The 20,504-nt window shown below is 45.9% G+C and overlaps 1 protein-coding gene across 1 annotated transcript; it reads left to right on the top strand.

Annotated features, from left to right (window-relative positions):
- The first annotated feature begins 224 nt into the window (after positions 1-224).
- Positions 225-1,181, top strand: LOC132251788 (olfactory receptor 14A16-like). Its single transcript, XM_059731718.1, has one exon. It carries the CDS (start codon positions 225-227, stop codon positions 1,179-1,181), a length of 957 nt encoding a protein of 318 aa, XP_059587701.1.
- Positions 1,182-20,504: the final 19,323 nt, after the last annotated feature.

Genomic DNA, 20,504 nt, shown 5'->3' with positions numbered 1-20,504 from the left:
AGGAATATCGATATATTTTATTTTATGTAGGGTATTGCCAGGGAAAAATAATTTATTAAAATCAAATTTTCCATGAGGCAAAAAATGGAATATTTTCATTCTTAGTATGAAATTTAGACACATTATTGATGGGAATATCAAAGTCACTGAGTTTGTTACTCTTCTCCTTACCACGGCCCTTCTTCTATTATACCCAGGCCTTGCACAGTGCCCTGGGACGGAAGATGTCCAACTGGACCACTGTAACCGAGTTCCTCCTCCTGGGCTTCTCGGACACTCGGGAGCTGCAGATCTTACACTTTGTCATCTTTCTGGCAGTGTACCTGGCAGCTCTGTTGGGGAACCTCCTTGTCATCACTGTTGTTACTACGGACCACCACCTCCACAGCCCCATGTACTTCTTTTTGGCAAATTTGTCCATCCTTGACCTTGGATCCATCTCCGTCATTGTCCCCAAGTCCATGGCCAATTCTCTCTTAAACACCAGGACCATTTCCTATGCTGGATGTGTGTCCCAGGTCTTTTTCTTCTTCCTTTTTTATTCAGCTGATTTTGCAGTCCTAACTATCATGGCATATGACCGGTATGTTGCCATCTGCAAGCCACTGCATTATGAGGTAGTAATGAACAGAAGAGCTTGCATCCAGATGGCTGCCAGTGCTTGGGCTGCTGGTGCCATCAACTCTGCAGTGCACACTGGGAACACCTTTAGTCTCCCCTTCTGCCACTCAAATACCATCAACCAGTTCTTCTGTGAAATACCCCAGCTGCTCAAGCTCTCCAGCTCTGACACATACCGCAGAGAGCTGGCCACTCTTGTATTCAGTACATTTTTATCGTTAGGCTGTTTTGCTTTCATCATTGTGTCGTATGTTCAGATCTTCACCACGGTGTGGAGCATCCCCTCAGAGCAGGGCCGGCAGAAAGCCTTCTCCACCTGCATTCCTCACCTTATCGTGTTCTCCCTGTTTCTTTCCACTGCCGTCATTGCCTATATGAAACCCGTCTCTGACTCTCCATCACTTCTGGATCTCTTGGCAACTGTTCTGTATTGTGTGGTGCCTCCGTTGATTAACCCAGTCATCTACAGCATGAGGAACAGGGAGATCCAAGCTGCCCTCAAGCAACTGCTCCACAGTCTGATCCTCTCCAAAAACAATATGCACATCTTTGTTTTCTGACTTTGCTTTACTTACATTTATTTTATAATTAACTCAAGAAACTATTGTTTTAGTGTGCAACCTAGTTACAAAAAATGAAGGTGGGAGGTAAATTCTATAGCTTTGTAAGAACAATAACACTTGACTTGGGTCATTTTGTGTTAACACTGTTGAGGCAGGAAAGTAATGTTTCGTGCATCAATTTTACTGTCTGTGCCACCTAAAATAAATCCCATCAATTGCAAGATGATGAAGAATTGAAGGCTTATGTTTGCTAATTGGTGTAATCAACTATTCAGATCACAGAATATAAAGGTAAGTATCCAGATGATGTGAAACTGGAAGAAAGTGCAAATACTTTAGAGGATAGAAACAGAATTCAAATGAATCTGGATAGATTGGAGAGCTGGGCTTGAAAGAACAGGATGAAGTCCAAGGAAAGAAATGCAAGTTGCTGCACCTAGGGGAGAATAATCAAAAGCACAGATACAAATCAGGTTATAAATGGCTGGGTGGTATAATTGTTGAAAAGGATCTTGGAGGGTGGGGGGTGGGGGTCTAGTGGATCATTTTGAATTTTGCTTTTAATGGTCATTGTACTGCTTTCATTCCCAGGGAGTTCATTGAGAAATGCATTTGTATGTCTATTTTATAAATAGTATATCTAGAATAGCTCTGAGTCTCCTAATAACTCTGAAATTATGACTCATCCTCATTCACCACTCACATCACAAGTATCTTTCCCATTCTAAAGCAATAGCTCCTTCCATCCAGTTTCTATTCAAGTTGCTTATGTATCATTTCTTACCCTTTGCTGCCATCTGAGGATCCTTCAAGGCAAGAAAGATATGCTTAATATTATCTATATTTTCTGTCTTTTGTCTGTACTATTTGTCTATGATCAGTTCCCAAAAGCGTCCAGTTGATCTGTCCACATGCCAGACTAGTGGGAGCTCACTACCCACTTGGAGTCGGGAAGGCTTCTTAGTGTTACCGCATCCAAGGGTTTTGCTTTATTCTTATTAATTAATCATCAAACATCGCATGTAGGCCCAAATCCTAGTAACCCTGAACTCAAAGGAAAACTAGCTCTGGTTTCTGTGGGATAAGGTTTTGAAGTCATTGTCTGGGGCTGCAATATTCTCTAAGTATCAAAATGCTTCCCATCACAGGTATCTCTATAAACAGTGATACATTTAACCACACATGATTCATAAGACATGGGAAATATCTTCACTAGGGAGCTACATAGGCTGCATCCCCTGCAATAACTATGAACTCTCTTGTCACAACATTGTGCTATGGTAAAGTGAGGCTACTGTCCCTTTTCATAGATGGAGAAACTGAGGCACAGGCAGATTAAGGGACTCCTGAAAAAGACCAATGGAACTAGAAAGCTTTTAATCAGTTGGTGATCAGGCCTATTGCTTCCACAGAAGCCAAATCTACCTATACCATATGCAGATGTGCCTCCACTGATTGCAGTGCAGCTGGGTCTGATTTACATCCACTGAGGACTTGGCCCATTGATCATAACTTGGCATGGCTAATTTAGACCAGCTGGAGATCTGCCTTGCAGCCATTAAAGCCAAATTTGGTAATCACTACTTAGGAGGTCTGAGTGCATACTTCCTATTAATTTTAATAGGAAAACATCAACCTGTGCATCATGTTCAGAGGTAAATATAATTACTATTGAATTAAAAAGAATAGAGTAAGCTCAGCAGGATGGCATGCTGGCTGAGCAGTTGTGCAGCAAAACAGGATTTCCCAGGTACACATATCATGCTGGGCAGGCCACTAGGGTGAGGAAGGCTATGCAACTATCTAGAAAACATATATGAAATTCTATATAATACTGTTTATGGAGTAATGAGATGCCACAGAAAAAGGAAGCCTTTCACTACCCACAGAGATATAGCAACACCAAAGAATGGACTCCAAAATGGTATCTCACTGATATCAAAGCCCAGATGCACCAGGGATTTGTGCATTGCTACAGAAAAGAAACAACTAGCCGGTGCCGGGGGAGGACCTGGCTATCTTTAAGGCCTAGTGGCTAGGGCATTTTTTGAGAGAATGGGAGACCCAGATTATAGCCCATCCCAAGACATAAAACACTTTAGGAATTAACCTGCCTCATTTTGTACTCTTTGCTTAAAAATGATACCCCCATCCTTCACTCCCTCCCCAGGCAGCCAAGAGGGAGGTACATAGGGCCAGACCAAGCCAAGGGGTATGTGGCTGTGTAGATGGGTATGCTCCCTCCCCCAAAAAGGGGACCTTTGGATCTAGCCTTGGGCATTACTCCAAGTGGACAGAAATGTCTCCACTTTTCTTTCTTTCTTCCCCTTCCCCCAGTCCCCAAATGAACAGGAAAATAGGAAAAGGGCCAGCTGCAAGAATAAGCCTGGAAAGAGGCCTGGGCAGTCAGGACTAGCAAGGGGAACTATCTAGTTTATGATACCCAGTTATACAGACTACGTGGTGATACACTTTTCCTGCCTTACAGCAACCCATAAATACCATAGAAAATGCAACGTGAGATCAAAATATTACTTTTGTAGCATGATGTTTTATCCTGAATAAAAATTGTACCCCTTTGTTTTCCAAAAAAAAACAAATGGCCAATTTTAAGAGGTGCCAAGGTCTTAACTGAGTCATGGCCAAAATGGTAACACTGTAACGCATGTAACAACACTAAGTAAACAGGATGATTTGTCAGATAGATGTTGGAATTTTTTTGAATGTCCCATCCACTCCACTCCTTTCATAACTGTTTGGGGTTTTTTTATGGCAGTCACATACATCTCAAAATGCTCTCTCACTGTTTTACATGTGGGGCACAGAATGGGACAGGTGAGAAATTGCAAAGCTCCTCAAGTCTCAGATAGTCAAAAGTATTTAGGAAGCTAATTTCTGATTTCCCCCAAAATTAGGAGACTAAATACTTTTGACCACCTTGGCCTAAAGCAGTGGTTTTCAGTTTTTCATATGTAGATCCCTAAACCATTTCAAATGGATGTGCTGACCGCTTTGAAAATTTTGAATGGAGGTGCAGAACCCTTTGAATTGTAAGTATAAGTATTCACGTACTTTTGATTGATCAGTCATCTTTAACAGGTTCCTTAGACCCCCAGGGGTCTGCAGACCACAGGCTTAAAACTAGAGTTTTAAGGATTGAATTGTGGTTGAATTATCGAAAGTGACTTAGGACCAGATTTTAAAGATAGGTCGGCACGTAAAGATGCCAAAGGGGGTCGGAGGCACCTCAAGTGAGGTGCCTGACTCCAGTCTGAATGAATAGAAATAGAAGCTTGAGAGCTGTTAGGCCATGAAATGTCTCAATTTGTGCTAGTGATGCAGTACTACAGACCTGATGTTGCTGGGAATGTGCAAGAAGCAAGCAATTTTCTTGGTCTGTAGTTACTTCTCATACCTTCCCTTTGCTCCATGGGTTGATTAACACCTTCCCCTTTTTAAGAGACCACCTCCTTTACCTTATGGGGTTAAATGAAAGTGATTGCCTTACTTCACATTTAGTTTCGCTGTGTCTGTTTTTGAGGAACGGCACTTTGTGCTCAAAATCTTGTCTAATACCTCTCCCAACTATGCAGTTGGTCCAAAAAAAGATAAAACCAAACACATTTTTTATTCTGATTTTTTTCCCCCAAGGATTGTTGGGCAATACTAAAGCCTAAAGACCCCTGTGAGATGCCCAGCATACCTGCCTGTGAGGCCATTTAATTAATAGGAATTTCTACAGCTTCACTCAGATGTCTGAACGTGAGGACATGGGCTCAAGTGATTTGGCTAAAATCACTAAGAATTTCATAGGCAGAGGGAGAAAAATTTGGTGGGAGGGGGCTGAGCATATGTACGTGTCCCCCACCCCACTCTCAGGCAGGAAAGTCTGCAGGGAAAGGAGTGGAGCAATGGCCGGGGGGGGGGGGGAAGGGAGTGGGGCTGGGGCTGGGACCAAGCAGGGATCGGGAAGGAGTGGAGCCCAGCAGAGCCTGGGATCAGGATTGGGGCTGGGGCCCGCTGTGCCCATGTTCCCCCTGTGCCAATGAATCTGCTGCCCCTCGGCCCCACACCAGCCACAGCTGCCTCCCTGCACTAGCCCCGGCCCCTCAGCACCCAGGTGGGGCCCAGAGCTAGGGACCGAATTGGGGCCAGCCTCGGCTGCACCACCGGGCTGGAGGGGATGAAGCCCTTGGAACCCCAGCACCCACCCTGAGTCAAAAGAGGATGGTGTAGCCCTGGCCCCAGCCCGCAGTGGCAGCCTGCCCTGCCCCATCCAGATCTGGGGCCATAGACCCCCCCCCAATGCCTCCCGGGGTGCACATTCCAGCAGGAGCTGCACCCCCCTGGATGAGCCATTCACAGCTCAGTCCTGTGCCCCGTCAGCTGTGCAGTGCCTGCCCCAGCCCCAGCCCCACTTCCTCCCTGCCCCTTCTGCAGCTGCCAGAAGCCCTCACCTGGGCTGCTTTGCGGCCCTACTGCTGCCCCATGTTTGGGGGTCTAAGCCCCATTAGCGCCCCCCCATCCCCCTTCCACCACCTATGGATAGTCTCCTCATTGTGTGCAACTGTTGTTGTTATTACTATTACCATTGAGTACTACTATTACTATTATTAAATCTGAATTTACAAGTATGTAACCAAGCCTAGAAGACCCAGTCCTGCCCCAATTCTGGCCTGTCCAGCCAGCCTAAGGAAGCAGGAACTCAAGAACAATAGCGAAGCTCCTTCGAGGCAGGAGTTTACTGCAGAGCTAATTAGTCTGCTCCGCAGTAAATGCCTTGCATAGACATACCCTGTGCTTGTGCAGTGTGTGTATGCCTGTATGTGTATATGTGTGTGTGTTGCTGCTGCTTGCACCTGGAATAAATTATATCAGTTATATAACGCTGTGTGTGTGTATACATATATTCCTATGTGCACCCAATTCTATTCTGCTGGGGATAACATGGCTAGTTGTGCATTTGTTTCAGGGTACCCAAGAATATGCATGCTATGTCCCTTCAGCATCCTGCTGGAGAAAATGCTGGTGATCTTCAAAAAGCATCTAGATGCCCACCTTCCTGGGGTCATCTGACCCCAGAAGCCTTTCCTGGATGTGCACGGGGGCTGGACCTGATGATCGGTAAGGGGCTGGAAGGGACAACTATGAAAAATGGGATCTTGTATGTGCGCTGTGTATGCATGCATGTGTCTGCTGCCCTCTGTTAGTGGAAAATGTCCAGCTGCATGTGGGTGTGTCACATGAGCACCTAGATAGAGATGCTGAGCCTATTCAGGATGTGCATGTAGGTGACTGCCTCTCTCTGGAAGGAATTATATTGTTCACAATGTGTGATCGAGTGTGCATTGCCTCCTTCTGGAAGGACTGATGCTGCATTTGTAGCACTGTGTGGACATGCACTGTCATTTCCTGGGGGGAATAATACTGCTCACTATGTATATAGGGGTGGGAACAGGCATTCATCCTGACCCATGATGGATGAAGAAAGTTTAGTCCAGCCTCAGTCCTGGATGAGGAGGGCAGCTCCACACAGGCTGGGTATTAGCTGCAACTCTGTCTCTCTGCTCCCCTAGTGTGACTTGCGGATATGCCTGCTATTCCAGGCCTCACGTTACAGGCAGACATGGTAACTCCACTCTTGAACTGACCCAGCACAGCACTTACTAGACCAGACCAGAGTGGTGGTGGGAGGTGGGAGGTGGAAGTGGGGAGTACAGTCTGGGTCCAGGTGAATTATCAGTCACGTGTCCAAGGCAGGAAACATAAGAGAGATGTGACTCCTTACTAAAACACATTAACACAAAAGGGAATCAGGTCCAGGACAGGTGGTTGCTGGTGGCTGCCAACCAGCTGCGACAAGGACCGGGCTTCTGACATTTGGGATGCACAGATTTCAGAAAAAACTGGGCAGGGAAAATCCAGTCCTAAGGTAGCAGAGTGGGCAGAGCAGGATTGAAGGGGATTGTCAAGGCTGGAAAGGCTTGGGGCTAGGCAGAGTAAGTGTGGTAAAGTCAGGAATAAGAGATGTTTTTAGAGCTGGTGATGGGAGAGCCCAGGTCCGGGGAGGAAGAGGGGCTGCAGGTTAGCGGTAAGTAAAATTGCCAGAGCTGTGTGGGGAGAGGGCCTAGGAGCTTTATAGCAGGCTCTGTAGGTTATGTTTAATGCACATTGGCAGAGCTGTGTGTGTATGTGCATGCACAATTGTTTGGGAGCCCAGTGTTGGGTAGCAGGGGGGCCTACAGGTCATGCATGCTGCTCCTGGGCATATATTTATGTCTGGCATGGTGGCACCTTACAGACCAACTGGTTATCTGCCACTGAAGGCTGGAATCCAAGCAGGGTTTTTCGAACGTGACACCTGGGCCTGCCCGCCTGTGCCGACCTCCTGGGAACCTGGGCTGCATTTGTGTGTTGGTGGCACTGCGCCCTGCCCCTCACATTCCTTGCAGACTGTATGAATGGGATTCATTCACAGAATTAATGAATGAAGGCATCACCCTTCCCATGAACTGGCGATCACGGCTTGACACATACTACCTTACCCATCGGGGGCAACTTGACATGCGAGCTGTTCATTTCCTTCCTTCTCAAACTTTAATCTATACTCCCTGACTTCCTTTTCATACCAGCCCCAGAAGACTTCCTCAGACCTGCATTTCCCAAATTACTTTTTATTCTAACAGCTCCCAGTGGGACCCATCAAGAACAATCGATAGCTTTGTTGCTGTCACAGCCCTTAATGCCCAGAGATTTGCCAGATCTCCCTGCAGTGTCCCTGGCTCTTCGTCCCAGCACAGTATTCCTTGGAGCGCCCATTAAAGCGCATGATGTTATAATGATGGATGTGGGCTCCTACAATTCTCTGGAGCAGCAGGTGCTTCACCGTTAATTACAGAGATTTCTTTTTAGAAGGTGTGCTGCTGAGAGAGTTGTTGTTAATGATTATTGGAACTTTTTTTTTTTTAACTGAAAATTTTATTAGTTTTATCCAAATGAAAAAGTAAAGTTAACTTGTTTCAAATGAAATGGACGAGAAAGCTTTCCAAGTAGGGGTCTGTCACTCCAGATCTTTGATTAGATAGATAGAAACAGATGCAACCTGTTGGCCAATATGTTCTTGCCACTTCCCTTGACCAGTGACGAGGGGCTAGGAGTCTTTGCTTGATCTTTAACGCTCTTCTGGGGATGGCTTTGGTAGTGGTTACAGTTGCATTGCAAAACCTGGTTAGGTTCATTTCCCATTTGCTTTGTCTCTAAACAATTAGCTATACCGTCATGAAAACTTTTCTTTACAACTAACAAAACAAACCAACGATATTTAAAAAATGAATGCAGTGCTCCTGACATTGAAAATAGCTGCTCTGCAGCCCCTGCCCAATGAAGTTCACTGTGCATAAAGAATGTGTTCATAAGTCTTGGGTGTAGAGACATGAAGATAGAGAGACAGATAAACAGAGAGAGAGAGAGAGAGAGAGAGAGAGAGAGAGAAAAAGATTTTTTTTTTTACATCATTGCAAACTATTAATAACAAAAAAGTGATGGCCCTCCCAAAGAGCCAAGAATGAAATACTTGTCGGTAATAAAAACACTCATTTGACCAAACATTGAAACCTGAATAGAAACCACTTAATATAGAGAATACAGAATTCTTCAGTATCTGCTTAATGAACTCAAACTGCACAAGAAGTGGGTTTGTTACTTTTCAGAAGATCTATCTATCACTCTTTCTTTCTTCCTCTTTCTGTCTTTTGCTTCCTGGTCTGGGCACATTTGGATCTAAACACTTAGCTTTATAATAAAATGTGGAGTAGTTTGTGTCACGCTGGGCCATGGAAGAGGCACCCTGCAACCTAAGTGGTGCACAGAGGTGCCCATGGCCAAGACCCCATGCAGCAGCTGCCACCTGAAGCCACCGGTTCTCTTGATGATGGTACCCTGCACAGAGTGTGCCAGGGTGTGTTGACTTACCCTGCTCTTGTTGTCACTAGGCATCACTTCCAAGTCATGTCAGGCTATTTTTAATACAATCTCTGCTGCAGTCAGGGCAGGCAGCAAAGACAGGGATGTGGCACACTTTGACCGTGCATGTGAACAGTGCCTTCCCAGACAGGATCTCAAGGCAGATCACCTGAGTTGTAGTTGGGCACAGGGAGGGACAGCAGAGTGCCAGGCCTGCCACTCTCATTGCTGTCCACCACAGGAGAAACAGGCAGTGATAGAGGTGGCCTGTCTAGTGAGCTGCCACTGGGGAGGACTTGTGGTGTGCAGACGTGGGCTTCTAGTAGGGAGGAAGGAGCAGAGTCACCCGTTGCTTTTAGGCAGAATTTGGGGGTGGGTTGGACCCTCCACTGCAGGTCTCTTACTCCCTACCTCTGGCCTGCTTGTGAGAGGTGACAGCCTAGAAATGAGACAGTAAAGCCACTCTGGGGATGTCCTGTCTCTCAGAAATGCTCTTAAGACTGTTTGGAAAGTGGTATGAGCATACACACCATTATAATAACTATGGTATAAGTTCCTACATAAAATAGAGGAGAATGTGGCTCCATTAGGTGTGCGATGGGTGTGAGCCAGTGGTTCTCAGCCCCTACTGTGTGTGTGCAGCTGCCCACTGATAGCTGCTCATCCTTTGCAATTTATATCCATGCCTTGAGTCATGAAGGTTATCACACTGCCTCACGGTGGCTGTTACAAGCCATTTCCCTTGAGGAAATGGTTACCTCTGAACAGACATGGACACACTACACCTTCACCAGTGTAATTACCACTGCTATGTATTTCAACCTGATTGTCCCTGCAGTATTCCTACACAAGATTCAAATAAGTTACACAAATGTAGGGCTGTACATCTTGTGGTTTCTTGTCTACACCAGCATAAGGCAGGGGACTGATCGATGCATCCTACATGTCTGATCCCCATAAAAATTCATCTTTCTAATACACTGCTTCAGGGGTATATGGTAGCACAGTGTGCCAGGCAGAAAGAAGTTATATGTTTCTACAGATCTATGGCTTAATGCAGTAGTTTCCAAACTGTGGTACATGTACCAGTGATAGTGCAAATGGACATGCTGGTTAGATTTTCACCTGAACAAGTCTTATTGTATTTGGTCTAGGGTATAGCAAGGGTTTCCCCTGCCCCCAGCGCCTTTTATTTGTGCTGTTGAGATGCTTGTGCAGAGACTGAGGTGGGAGGGACAAGTCATTAAGAGGGTTCATAGATTTCATAGATTTCTAGGGTCAGAAGGGACCTTGTAGATCATCGAGTCCGACCCCCTGCTCTAGGCAGGAAAGAGCATGGGGGTTGAATAACCCCAGCTAGGTGCCTGTCTAATCTTTTCTTGAACACCTCCAAGGTAGGGGAAAGCACCACCTCCCTTGCAAGCCCATTCCATACTTTGGCAACCCTCACCATAAAGAATTTCTTCCTGATGTCCAATTTAAATCTACTCTCCTTTAGTATGTGGCCATTATTCCTAGTAACCCCCAGGGTCCCAGTGCCAGGTGGGTGAGAGGAAGAAGTGAAAGAAGTATTGTATATGGATGATATCAATGTCATGGTAAGGGACAGACTGTGCTCTACCACTTGTTCTTTGGAACAAGTCTGGAACAGGCCTGGCCATGCCCCCGCGCCTGGCGCTGCAGTAGCAAAGGGGGAGCGCCTGGTGGACCCCAGCTCGGGTCCATGATGGTGAGACAGGGAGGAACGTGTATTTCTTAGCTTGCGGTCGATCTGGTATTCTCATTTCATGAATGAGAAGAGATGATGAGAAGCATGGCACTTTATACCCCTAGGAAAGTGGGTACTTTTTGTCTGTTATCTTGTTTGCATATCATAGTAATATATACCACTTTTCCTCTATAGATCTCTAAGCACCTTACATTCCCATGGGGGACTTCAATCCCCCAGACATCTTCTGGGAGGGCAATACAGCAGTGCACAGGCAATCCAGGACGTTTCTAAAGAGTGCACAACTTGCTACTGCAAGAGTTGGACAGACCAACTAGGGGCCATGCTCTTTTTGACTGGCTGGTCACAAACAGGGAAGAATTGGTGGGGAATGTAGTAGTGCATGGCAACTTGGGCAGCAGCAACCATGATAGGATTGAATTCAGGATCATGAGGAAAGGAAAGGAGAAGAGCAGCACATTAAGGCCCCTAAACTTGAGAAACATAGACTTTGACTACCTCAGGGAACTGATGGACAGGATTCCCTGGGAGGCCAGTCCAAGGCGGGAAAGGAGTATAGGAGAGCTGGCTGTATTTTAAAGAAACCTTATTGAGGGTGCAGGAACAAACCATCCACGTGCACAAGGAGACTAGCAAGTATGGCAGAAGACCAGCTTGGCTTAGCAGAGAACTATTTGGTGAGCTAAGACACAAAAAGAAGGTTATAAGATGTGGAAATGGGGACAAACGACTAGGGAGAAGTATAAGAGCATTGCTCGGGCCTGCAGGGATGAAATCAGAAAGGGCACAATGCCACTGGAGTTGCAGCTAGCTATGAAGATGAAGGATAACAAGAAGGGTTTCTACTAGTACATCAGCAACAAGAAGAAGATCAGGGAAAGTGTGGGCCCACTCCTGAATGGGGGAGGCAACATAGTGACCGATGGTGTGGAAATGGCTGAAATATTCATTGCTTTTTTAACCTCAGTGCTCACAGGCAAGATCAGATCCCAGACTATGGCACCTGGCAGGACAGTTTGGGGAGAAAAAGCAGCTAATAGTGGCAAAAGTACAATTTAGAAACATTTTAGAAAAGCTGGACTTGTACAAGTCCATGGGGCCTGAAACAATGTACCCCAGGGCAGTACCGTAGCAAGGGAGAGGGTGAGTGGGGTGACTGCTCTGGGTGCTGAAGCGAAGGGGAGATAACAAATACTGCCCAGCTGGGGCAAGGCATGGGGTGAAGCTGCAAATGGCTCATTTGGGGCAGCACAAGAAGTGGGGGGACAGCTTCTACCACTGTGCGCTCCCAGGCAAGTCCGGGGGGCATGTGCCCCCTGGATCTGTGCACGGGGTGAGGGCGGGCTGCCTCTGTGGGCTTGCCCAGGTGCCAAATTTCTTTGCTACAGCACTGACCAAGGGTGCTGAGGGAGTTGGCTGATGTGCAGAGCTGTGCAGAGAAACAGTGTTGCCTAGGTATTTGAACATGGCGGCGTCAACCCCAAACTTGTAGTTCTAGAAAGCACTCAACCCACAGGGGTTAGAGGCTGGAGAAGGAGACAGCCCTCCTGAGTTCTCATAGGACCTCTGGATGTCATCTACTCCAGCCCTTTGCTTGACCAGGTTCATTGTTTTCTACAGCAAATCTCTGTCTAGCCTTTTACTCAAAGTGCACAGGCAACACGCATCCTACAAAGGATGGCAAACCCCACTGTGGTCCTTTCCATTTGACCATAACTTGAAATTCCTTTCTGCTTCCTAATATAGGGATCTGTCTGATCCTGACCCTACAGCTAGCGACCTTGGGATATTAGTCCAAGCAGGAGCCATAGCACACTCAGTCAAAATCCAGAGCCTTGGCTGCAGCCAACACCCAGGGTTTCTAAATGTGGAAAAAAAAAAAACAACACAACTGTACCAAAAGGAAGAGAAATGAAAATCTTTCCTGATCCCATGCAGCAAACAGTGAAGACGAGGGGAATGGGAAATAACCAGAGAAGAACATGGATGTAGCTATTCCTAGATCATCCCTGACCAGTGCTTATCCATCCCCTTGAACACCTCCAATGATGGAGATTGCACAACATCCCTAAGCAGTCTAGTCCGCTGCCTCATTGGTCCATCAGTGAAGAAGTTCCTCAGATACCCAATCTAAACTTACTTCACTGGTATTTTGGATTCTCTTTCCTCTCCCCTTCTCTACTCCCCTCTGTCCTGCTTCCCTTCAGCCCTTGCCCCCATGCCTTCAGTTGTCCCATAGTAACATGTCTGTGGACATATTCCCACCTTTCCCCCAATCTGTGGTTGTTATGTGTCACTCTTATCTGTTCATCTACCACATTGTTCCCTCTCTTTCCACACATGCATCCACCTGGGCTTGATGTGCTCTCCTCTATTGCAGTACTTAGTGTATATCTTTACATTTCTGTTTGCTCTTTATTCCTGGCTGACTTCCTGGGGAAGTCTTGGTTAGTCAAAACCCGATAACAAACCAGGGGATTGGCCCCATGTACAAGACAAATGTGATAAATTGTAGACTAATAGAAAATTAGGGCTGGAAGCAGCATCTGGAGGTCTAGCCCCTTGTACAAGGCACGATTATCCCTATCCAAACTACCCTATACAAAACCTTTTCCTAACCTGTTTCTAAAAGTATGCAGTCACCCGGTCACACCACTATAATACATATTGCTCACAGACACCAAAACCACCATAATCTGCCACAGGTAAAACTGGGAGATGAAGACTGTCAGCATCTTGCGGCTGCAAGGGTTTTAAAACACATTTATGAGATGCAAATAAGGCAGCCATGCCCCCTATTCCAGAGGAAGGATCCCCACCCCAACACGCCACTCCAAATCTCTACCAATCTATGCGGTTAGATTCCTTCCTTCTCCCAAATTTGGTGATTGTCACGATGACCCTGAGTGGATAGGGAAAACCCTTTATCCTCGGCTGCAATCAACACCCAGGGCTTCTGAGGAAAGAAGCATCAGGGAAAAGGCGTACCCTGATGTGTAGCAACAGGAGTGGGGGGGAATCCTCCCCAGACCCTTGTTGCAACTATCAATGTCCAGAAACATTGGCCCACTGATAGACACAGCCTGAGTTAGAAGCCAGAGTGAGATCCTCTGACGTGTGGTCAGCAGTAGGTCAAATGAATCATGACGGTAACTTCTGGCTTCACAATCTGTGAATCCAGGGGTGTTTGCCCATGGCCTCTGCTTCTGAGCTGTGCAAGGCTCTAGGGACCGAGTCCCACAAGTCCTTATAAAAGATGCATAGACAGATCACTGCTCTGCAGCTTCAGTCCTTTTATTCCAGTAAAGCTGCAAGTCAGCTACACACAGAGCTCTTCCTCAAGGAGAAATGGTTTTGATCTCCTCCTCTAAGTTCTTTCACAGAGTGAGGGGTGGACAACGCGGTGAAGCCTGTACATCTGGCATCTAGATAGTGCAGTGATGGGGGAACGAGAGACTGGATATAGTAGGATGGTTAGTAAGCAAGCCGTCCTAGCATTCAGGAACCTAATGTAGGAAACTGAAGACAAAACCATTAAGACGAGCACAGTAAGTAATATATTCAAATCAGTATTGTTTGGGTGTTAAGCCAGAGGAACATCTGGAACAGAATTATGAAATATTGTTAAAAATTCTTTAGGAGCTTTATTCTCCATTTAATACAATTTCTACAGTTGGTCAGAAAAGTTAAACAGATATGTACACGTATGAAAAATGGACTATTTCTGTCCTGAAACTATTACCTTTACTACAGTACTATAACTGAGGGGGGCAACCAGGGCAGCAGCCCCAGGCACTGCCTTCGTGGAGGGGAGGAAAATAGCCATGACCACAGGTCGGCAGCGTGGCAGGAAGAGCTGCCCTGTGCATCACAACCTGCCCTGGGCTTGGAGCTGCCCTGCTATCATATCTTCCTTTTCTGAATAACCCCTGAAGTACTAGGAGTAATACAGCTTCTTGGCCACTGTGAATTATTAGCCTCAACAAATGAAAACTGGGTCAATATTTCTGAAGTAGATGCGTTACAAAATGTAGAGCAGAACTAAAGGAACTTGATAGCTCATGCTTGTATATATTTCTGAGATTTGTGGCCAGTTGACAAACAAATGATAAAGCCAAGTGTCAATCTTTGCAGAGTACTTCAATCAAGACTGCTGAAGCGTGGTAATTACCATGCTCCAGCGGACTCCAGCATCACAGGTATCAGTGTCCTGGTGCTGAAAAACATTGGAAGGGTGCCCATTCGATGAGCTTCAGTTCAAAGTCTCTTGGAGCCATTTTTCATCATGGGGATGCTGATACATGTGCTGCTCCAGGTGCTTTTGATTAGAGCAGCCTTTGGAGATGTGCAAATTAGAGTGTCCCCCACCCCGCCTTTGTAGAAGCACATGTATAAATGCCCTATAACACTTGCTGTGTCTATGCTATATGTCCCTGGTAAAATGGAAATACAATGGCGTGGCCTTTTTGCCTTCATAACTTCATGCTCAGCTACTTGTGGGTCAGACTCAGGCACTGACATTCATGAAATGATAGGATTTGAACATCTCCAATGATGGAGATTTCAAAACAGCTCTAATCAATCTAGTCCACTGCCCCATTGGTCCATCAGTGAAGACGTTCTCCTGATACTCAATCTGAACCTACTTCACTGGTGTTTTCGATTTTCTCTCTTCTCCCTTTCTGTACTCCCCTTTGTCCTGCTTCCCTCCAGCCCTTGCCCCCATTCCTTCAGATCTCCAATGTTAGCATGTATGTGGACATCATCCCACTTTTCCCCCAAGCTAAGATCAGTATGTGTCAGCCTCATCTCCTTGTCTCCCACTTGCTACCATGTCACTGGTCCCTCTCTTTCTACCCATGCCTCCAGCTGGGCTTGTGTGCTCTCCTCCACTGCAGTACTTAGGATGAAAGAGCAGACAATCCACTGAAAAATTCTCCATTTTCATAGACGTGGGAAATGCATAAGGTTTAATAAGGGGGCCTAACAAGGTCTCTGCAAAAGCACTAGGACAATAGTTCTACTGCCCACTTTTTTGATGCAATGTGATGATATTCTGAAGTGAGAAAAAAATTTCATGAAAAATGTAGTCACTTTAGAAACCCTTATCTTTCATCAGAAAAATGCCTTTCAATTGAAAATAAGGAGGCCCTCTAAAAATGAAGTTATGCACAATTGCAGACAGAAATAGTGGGGTTTTTCTCTTGCTTCCTCTTCTCCTGACACAGTCATTCCCTTTCCCTCCACAGGCATCCCAAAAGGCACTGTGGATGATGACGTCCAATTGCACTGCGGTGACTGAGTTCCTGCTCCTGGGGTTCTCCGATGCCCTGGGATTGCACATCTTGCACTTGGCCACTTTTCTAACAATATACCTGGCAGCCCTGATTGGCAATCTCCTTGTTATCACGCTCATAGCCGTTGACAGCCACCTCCACACCCCAATGTACTTCTTCCTCCTCAATCTGTCCATCCTCGACATCGGATCCATCTGTCACTGTCCCCAAATCCATGGCCAATGCCATACTTAACACCAGGCTGATTTCCTACTCTGGATGTGTCACCCAAGTTTTTTTCTTCCTCTTCTTCATTACAGCAGACCTTGCCATCCTCACCATCATGGCTTACGACCGATACATCGCCATCTGCAAACCACTGCACTATGCAACAGTGATGAGCAGGAGAGCTTGTCTGCAAATGGCAGCCACAGCCTGGAGCGCTGCTCTTCTGCACTCTGCCCTGCACACAGGGAACACCTTTAGGCTGCCCTTCTACCACTCCAACATTATCAACCAGTTCTTCTGTGAAGTCCCCCAGCTCCTTAGGATCTCTGGCACGGAGGTGTTTACTAGTGAAATTCAGATTATTTTCTCTAGTGCATGTTTAAGTGCTGGTTGTATTGTGTTAATATTTGTGTCTTATATTCAAATATTCACTACTGTACAGAGAATCCCCTCTGAGCAGGGCCAGCATAAAGCAGTTTCCACCTGCCTTCCCCACCTCATTGTTGTCACCTTGCTGGAAAGCACTGGGATGATTGCCTATATGAAGCCCACATCTGGGTCTCCATCAGCTCTGGACCTCATGGTGTCTGTTCTCTATTCCATGATGAATCCGGTCATCTACAGCATGAGAAACAAGGACATCAAAGCAGCACTGTGGAAACTGGTGAGATGGAAGTGGTTTATTCCAAAGAAAAAGTCAGTTATTCTGCAGTGACTGTGGTTTTACAGACCATTTTTATAGGAACAGAATTATTAATACAAACTTACTCCACCAATGTCAGTAGTGGAGCTTTAATAGAAACAATCAACTGTGTTATTCATACAGATTAACTGAACCAATCTCAGTTGTGCTTCTGTAGGTTTACACCATTTAAAATAGTTTATCTAATTTTCAGCTTGTCTCCCTGAACTAGTTGGTCTCTACGATACCACTCTGTCCTAGCTAGTCTTCTTGTATCTGTTCAATTTTATCTTTGATGCTGAGATTGTCATTTGTTAGAGCAGTATTGCAACACCTTGTACATATCTTCAATGTTTGTAAGATTCCCTCATGGAGAAGATCACTGGATCCTTCTCTTTTCTGGATTAAAAAAGTTTTCTTGAGGTTTGACTATTTGGTATCTGGAAGGAGGGTATGAGAAGGTTTACAAGGGAGCAATAATGGTTTTTAGATAGTAGGTGTCAGTCATTACTCAGGTGCTGGGGCTTTCAGTCATGCTTTCCTTGTACGGGTTGTAAAAGAGCGCTAAGGGTTTTACTCCCCACAACGCTGAAGAGATGGAAATGATTTCCTGTAATTGTGTACACACTAGAGCTCCTGTGCACGTCATGACTGCAGTGATGCTGGATTTTGGCTGTCCTTGTATTCCACTATAGGGAAGCTCTAGCTAGTTAAACCTGGGGATTTAGGCAGCTGATTTAAGTATGTCAAGCCCAAATGACGTTCATGCTCCTAGTCCCTAAATCCTTTCAGGACCAGTAGTATCTACTTTAACCTTCCCAACAAGTGGCCTATGCCAGTAACTTCAGTAAAGGAAATAGTGTGGCCTTGTTTAGCATGGATGTGAAAGGAAACCCAATAGAGACCGCAATATGTTACCGTACAACTGCATCAAAACTGGGACTTCTATTCCATGGGAGATCTTGCAAGGTATAAAATGTGTTTTTCTTTCTAATTGGAAAGAATAATCAACATTTCCCAGAATTTCCCAGAAAACAGCATCATCCAAAAGAAAAAGATAGGAGAAAAATATCAGCTCAAGTTATTTACTAATGAGAGTTTAGGAAACTTTCCAGAACTGACACCTAAAAGGGAAATTGTGAAAGTAATGAATAGGGTTATTTTAAGTGATAGTGACTCATACTGTTGAGCAAACATCTTGGACATGCCCCAGTCACCATGAGTTTTCAAAGATCAAGGCCAGTGGCTTTGTAGTCACACAGAGGGATTATTGGGACTCATCCAATACTACTGACTACTACCTCATGCAGCTCATTTGTGTGGACAATCATGATACGGCCGGGGGAGATCCTGAGCAGAACAAATGGGATTACAGGGCTCTGGCTGCAATGGTGAAAGGTTAAGGGTCTCGGGTGGTGTTTTCCTTGATCTTCCCAGTCAAGGGGAAGGGCCCAGGCAGGAGCACATGCATCCTGCAGATGAATGAATGGATGTGCCAATACTGTCTCCAGCAGGGTTTGGATTCAGTGACCATGGGATGTTGCACCTATAAAAAGATTGCAAGGAAGAGATAGGATCTCCCTGACAAAAAGAGGGAAGAGCATCATTGCAGAGAGGCTGCATAACCTAGTGAGGAGGACTTTAAACTAGCTATGCATGGGATGGAAACCAAAGCTATGATGTAAATGTGGAAGTGGGTGAACTGGAGGAAGCACAAACAGAAGGAGACAACAGGGAAAGCCTTCTAATTCCTCTTGAGAAAGTAGGATAATCAGTTATCTCATGTGTCTGTACATGATTGCATGGAGCCTGGGAAAGAAGCAGGAACACCTGGAAGTCTTCACTCAGGTTCATGCTTCACTCAGGTGCCATGCTTCATGGCGCCGTAACATGATTGGAATAACAGAGACTTGGTGGGAGTTCACGTGACTGGAGCACTGTCATGGATGGGTACAAACTGTTCAGGGAGGGCAGGTAGGGGAGAGGAGGAGGAGGAGTTGTGGTATATGGTAAAGAGCCCCATGATTGCTCAGAGCTCCCGTATGAAACTGGAGACCAGGCCTGTTGAAAGTCTCTGCGTTCGAGTTGGCAGGGATCAACAAGGGTGATGTCATGGCAGGGGTCTGCTATAAACCACCAGGCCATGAGCAGGAGGTGCGTGATGTTTTCTTCAGACACTGATCGCAAGCCCTGGTTCTTATGGGGAACTTCTTTCACCCTGACATCTGCTCAGACGGCAATACGGTAGTAAACAGATAATTCAGGTAGTTTTTGGAAAATGTTGCTAAGAACTTCCTGGAGCAAGGGTTGGAGAGACCAAATAGTGTCTCTGTTCTTCTTGATAAGCCGTTCAGACACAGGGAAGAAGTGGTGGGGAATTTGGTAGAGGATGGCAACTGGGGCTGCAGTGCCTACGAGATGATTGCAGGCAGGAACCTGAGGAAAGGAAGGGTGGAGAGAAGTGGAATAGGGAAAACAGACTTTGGCTCCATCAGGGAACTCATGGGCAGGATGCCAGGGGAGGCCAGACAGATGGGGAAGGGGCCCAGGAGAGCTGGCTGTATGTCCTTCCCCTCCTTCCCCCACAAGTCTATCCCCATCTGACTCATCAGTAATCTTCCTTCTGGCTCACAAATGTAGGGACTGGCAGATCCTTGAGAGGACAGGGAAAAAAAAAAAACATTTATCCAGGGCTGCAACCAACACCCAGTGCTGCTTGGAAGGCAGGGTTGTCGGGAGATGGGGGCCCTCACAGTTAGCAAACAGGAAGGGAAAAAAATCCTCTCGTCCCCATGCGGCAACGAGCAAAGCCTAGAAACATCGGCCCACTGATAGACGCAGCCTGTTACAAGCCACAGCGAGATCCTCTGACATGTGGTCAGCAGGAGGTCCAATGGGAGACTACGGACAGTCCTTCTGGCTTCAATATCTGTGAATCCTGCGTGTTTGCCCCTGGGCTCTGCTTCTGAGCTGTGCAGGGCTCTAGGGAAACAGTCCCACAAGACCTCCCAACATATCCATAGACAACTCACTGACTTCGAATTCAGTCCCTCCATTGCAGTACAGCTCCAAGGCAGCTGCACGCCCAGCTCTTCTTCAGGGACTCATCGTTTTGGATCAGCTCCTCTCAGTTCTCCTGCACAGTGAGGAGTGCATGCCCCCGACAAACCTGCACCCCTGGCATCTAGATAGCACAGTGATGGGGGCACAAGAGATTGGAGGTAGGAGTAGATGATCAGTAATCAAGCTGCCCGAGGATTTAACGTAGGAAAATGAAGACAAAAACTTTAAAAAGAGCACAGTAAGTAACATATTGAATTCCATAATGTTTGGGTTTTAATAGAGAGGATCTTTTATACAAATTATAATGAATTATATTTAAAATTATTTCAGAACTTTATTTCCATTTAATAAAATTTTGACAGTTGTCGTAAAATGTATGC

This window comes from Alligator mississippiensis, chromosome 7 (assembly GCF_030867095.1).
Source record: "Alligator mississippiensis isolate rAllMis1 chromosome 7, rAllMis1, whole genome shotgun sequence".
Taxonomy (NCBI): Eukaryota; Metazoa; Chordata; order Crocodylia; family Alligatoridae; genus Alligator; species Alligator mississippiensis.
This window is presented reverse-complemented; position numbering and strand designations above follow the sequence as displayed.

Excerpts from the sequence above, each read along its gene's own strand:
- LOC132251788 (XM_059731718.1), top strand. The coding sequence starts at position 225 with ATGTCCAACTGGACCACTGTAACCGAGTTCCTCCTCCTGGGCTTCTCG.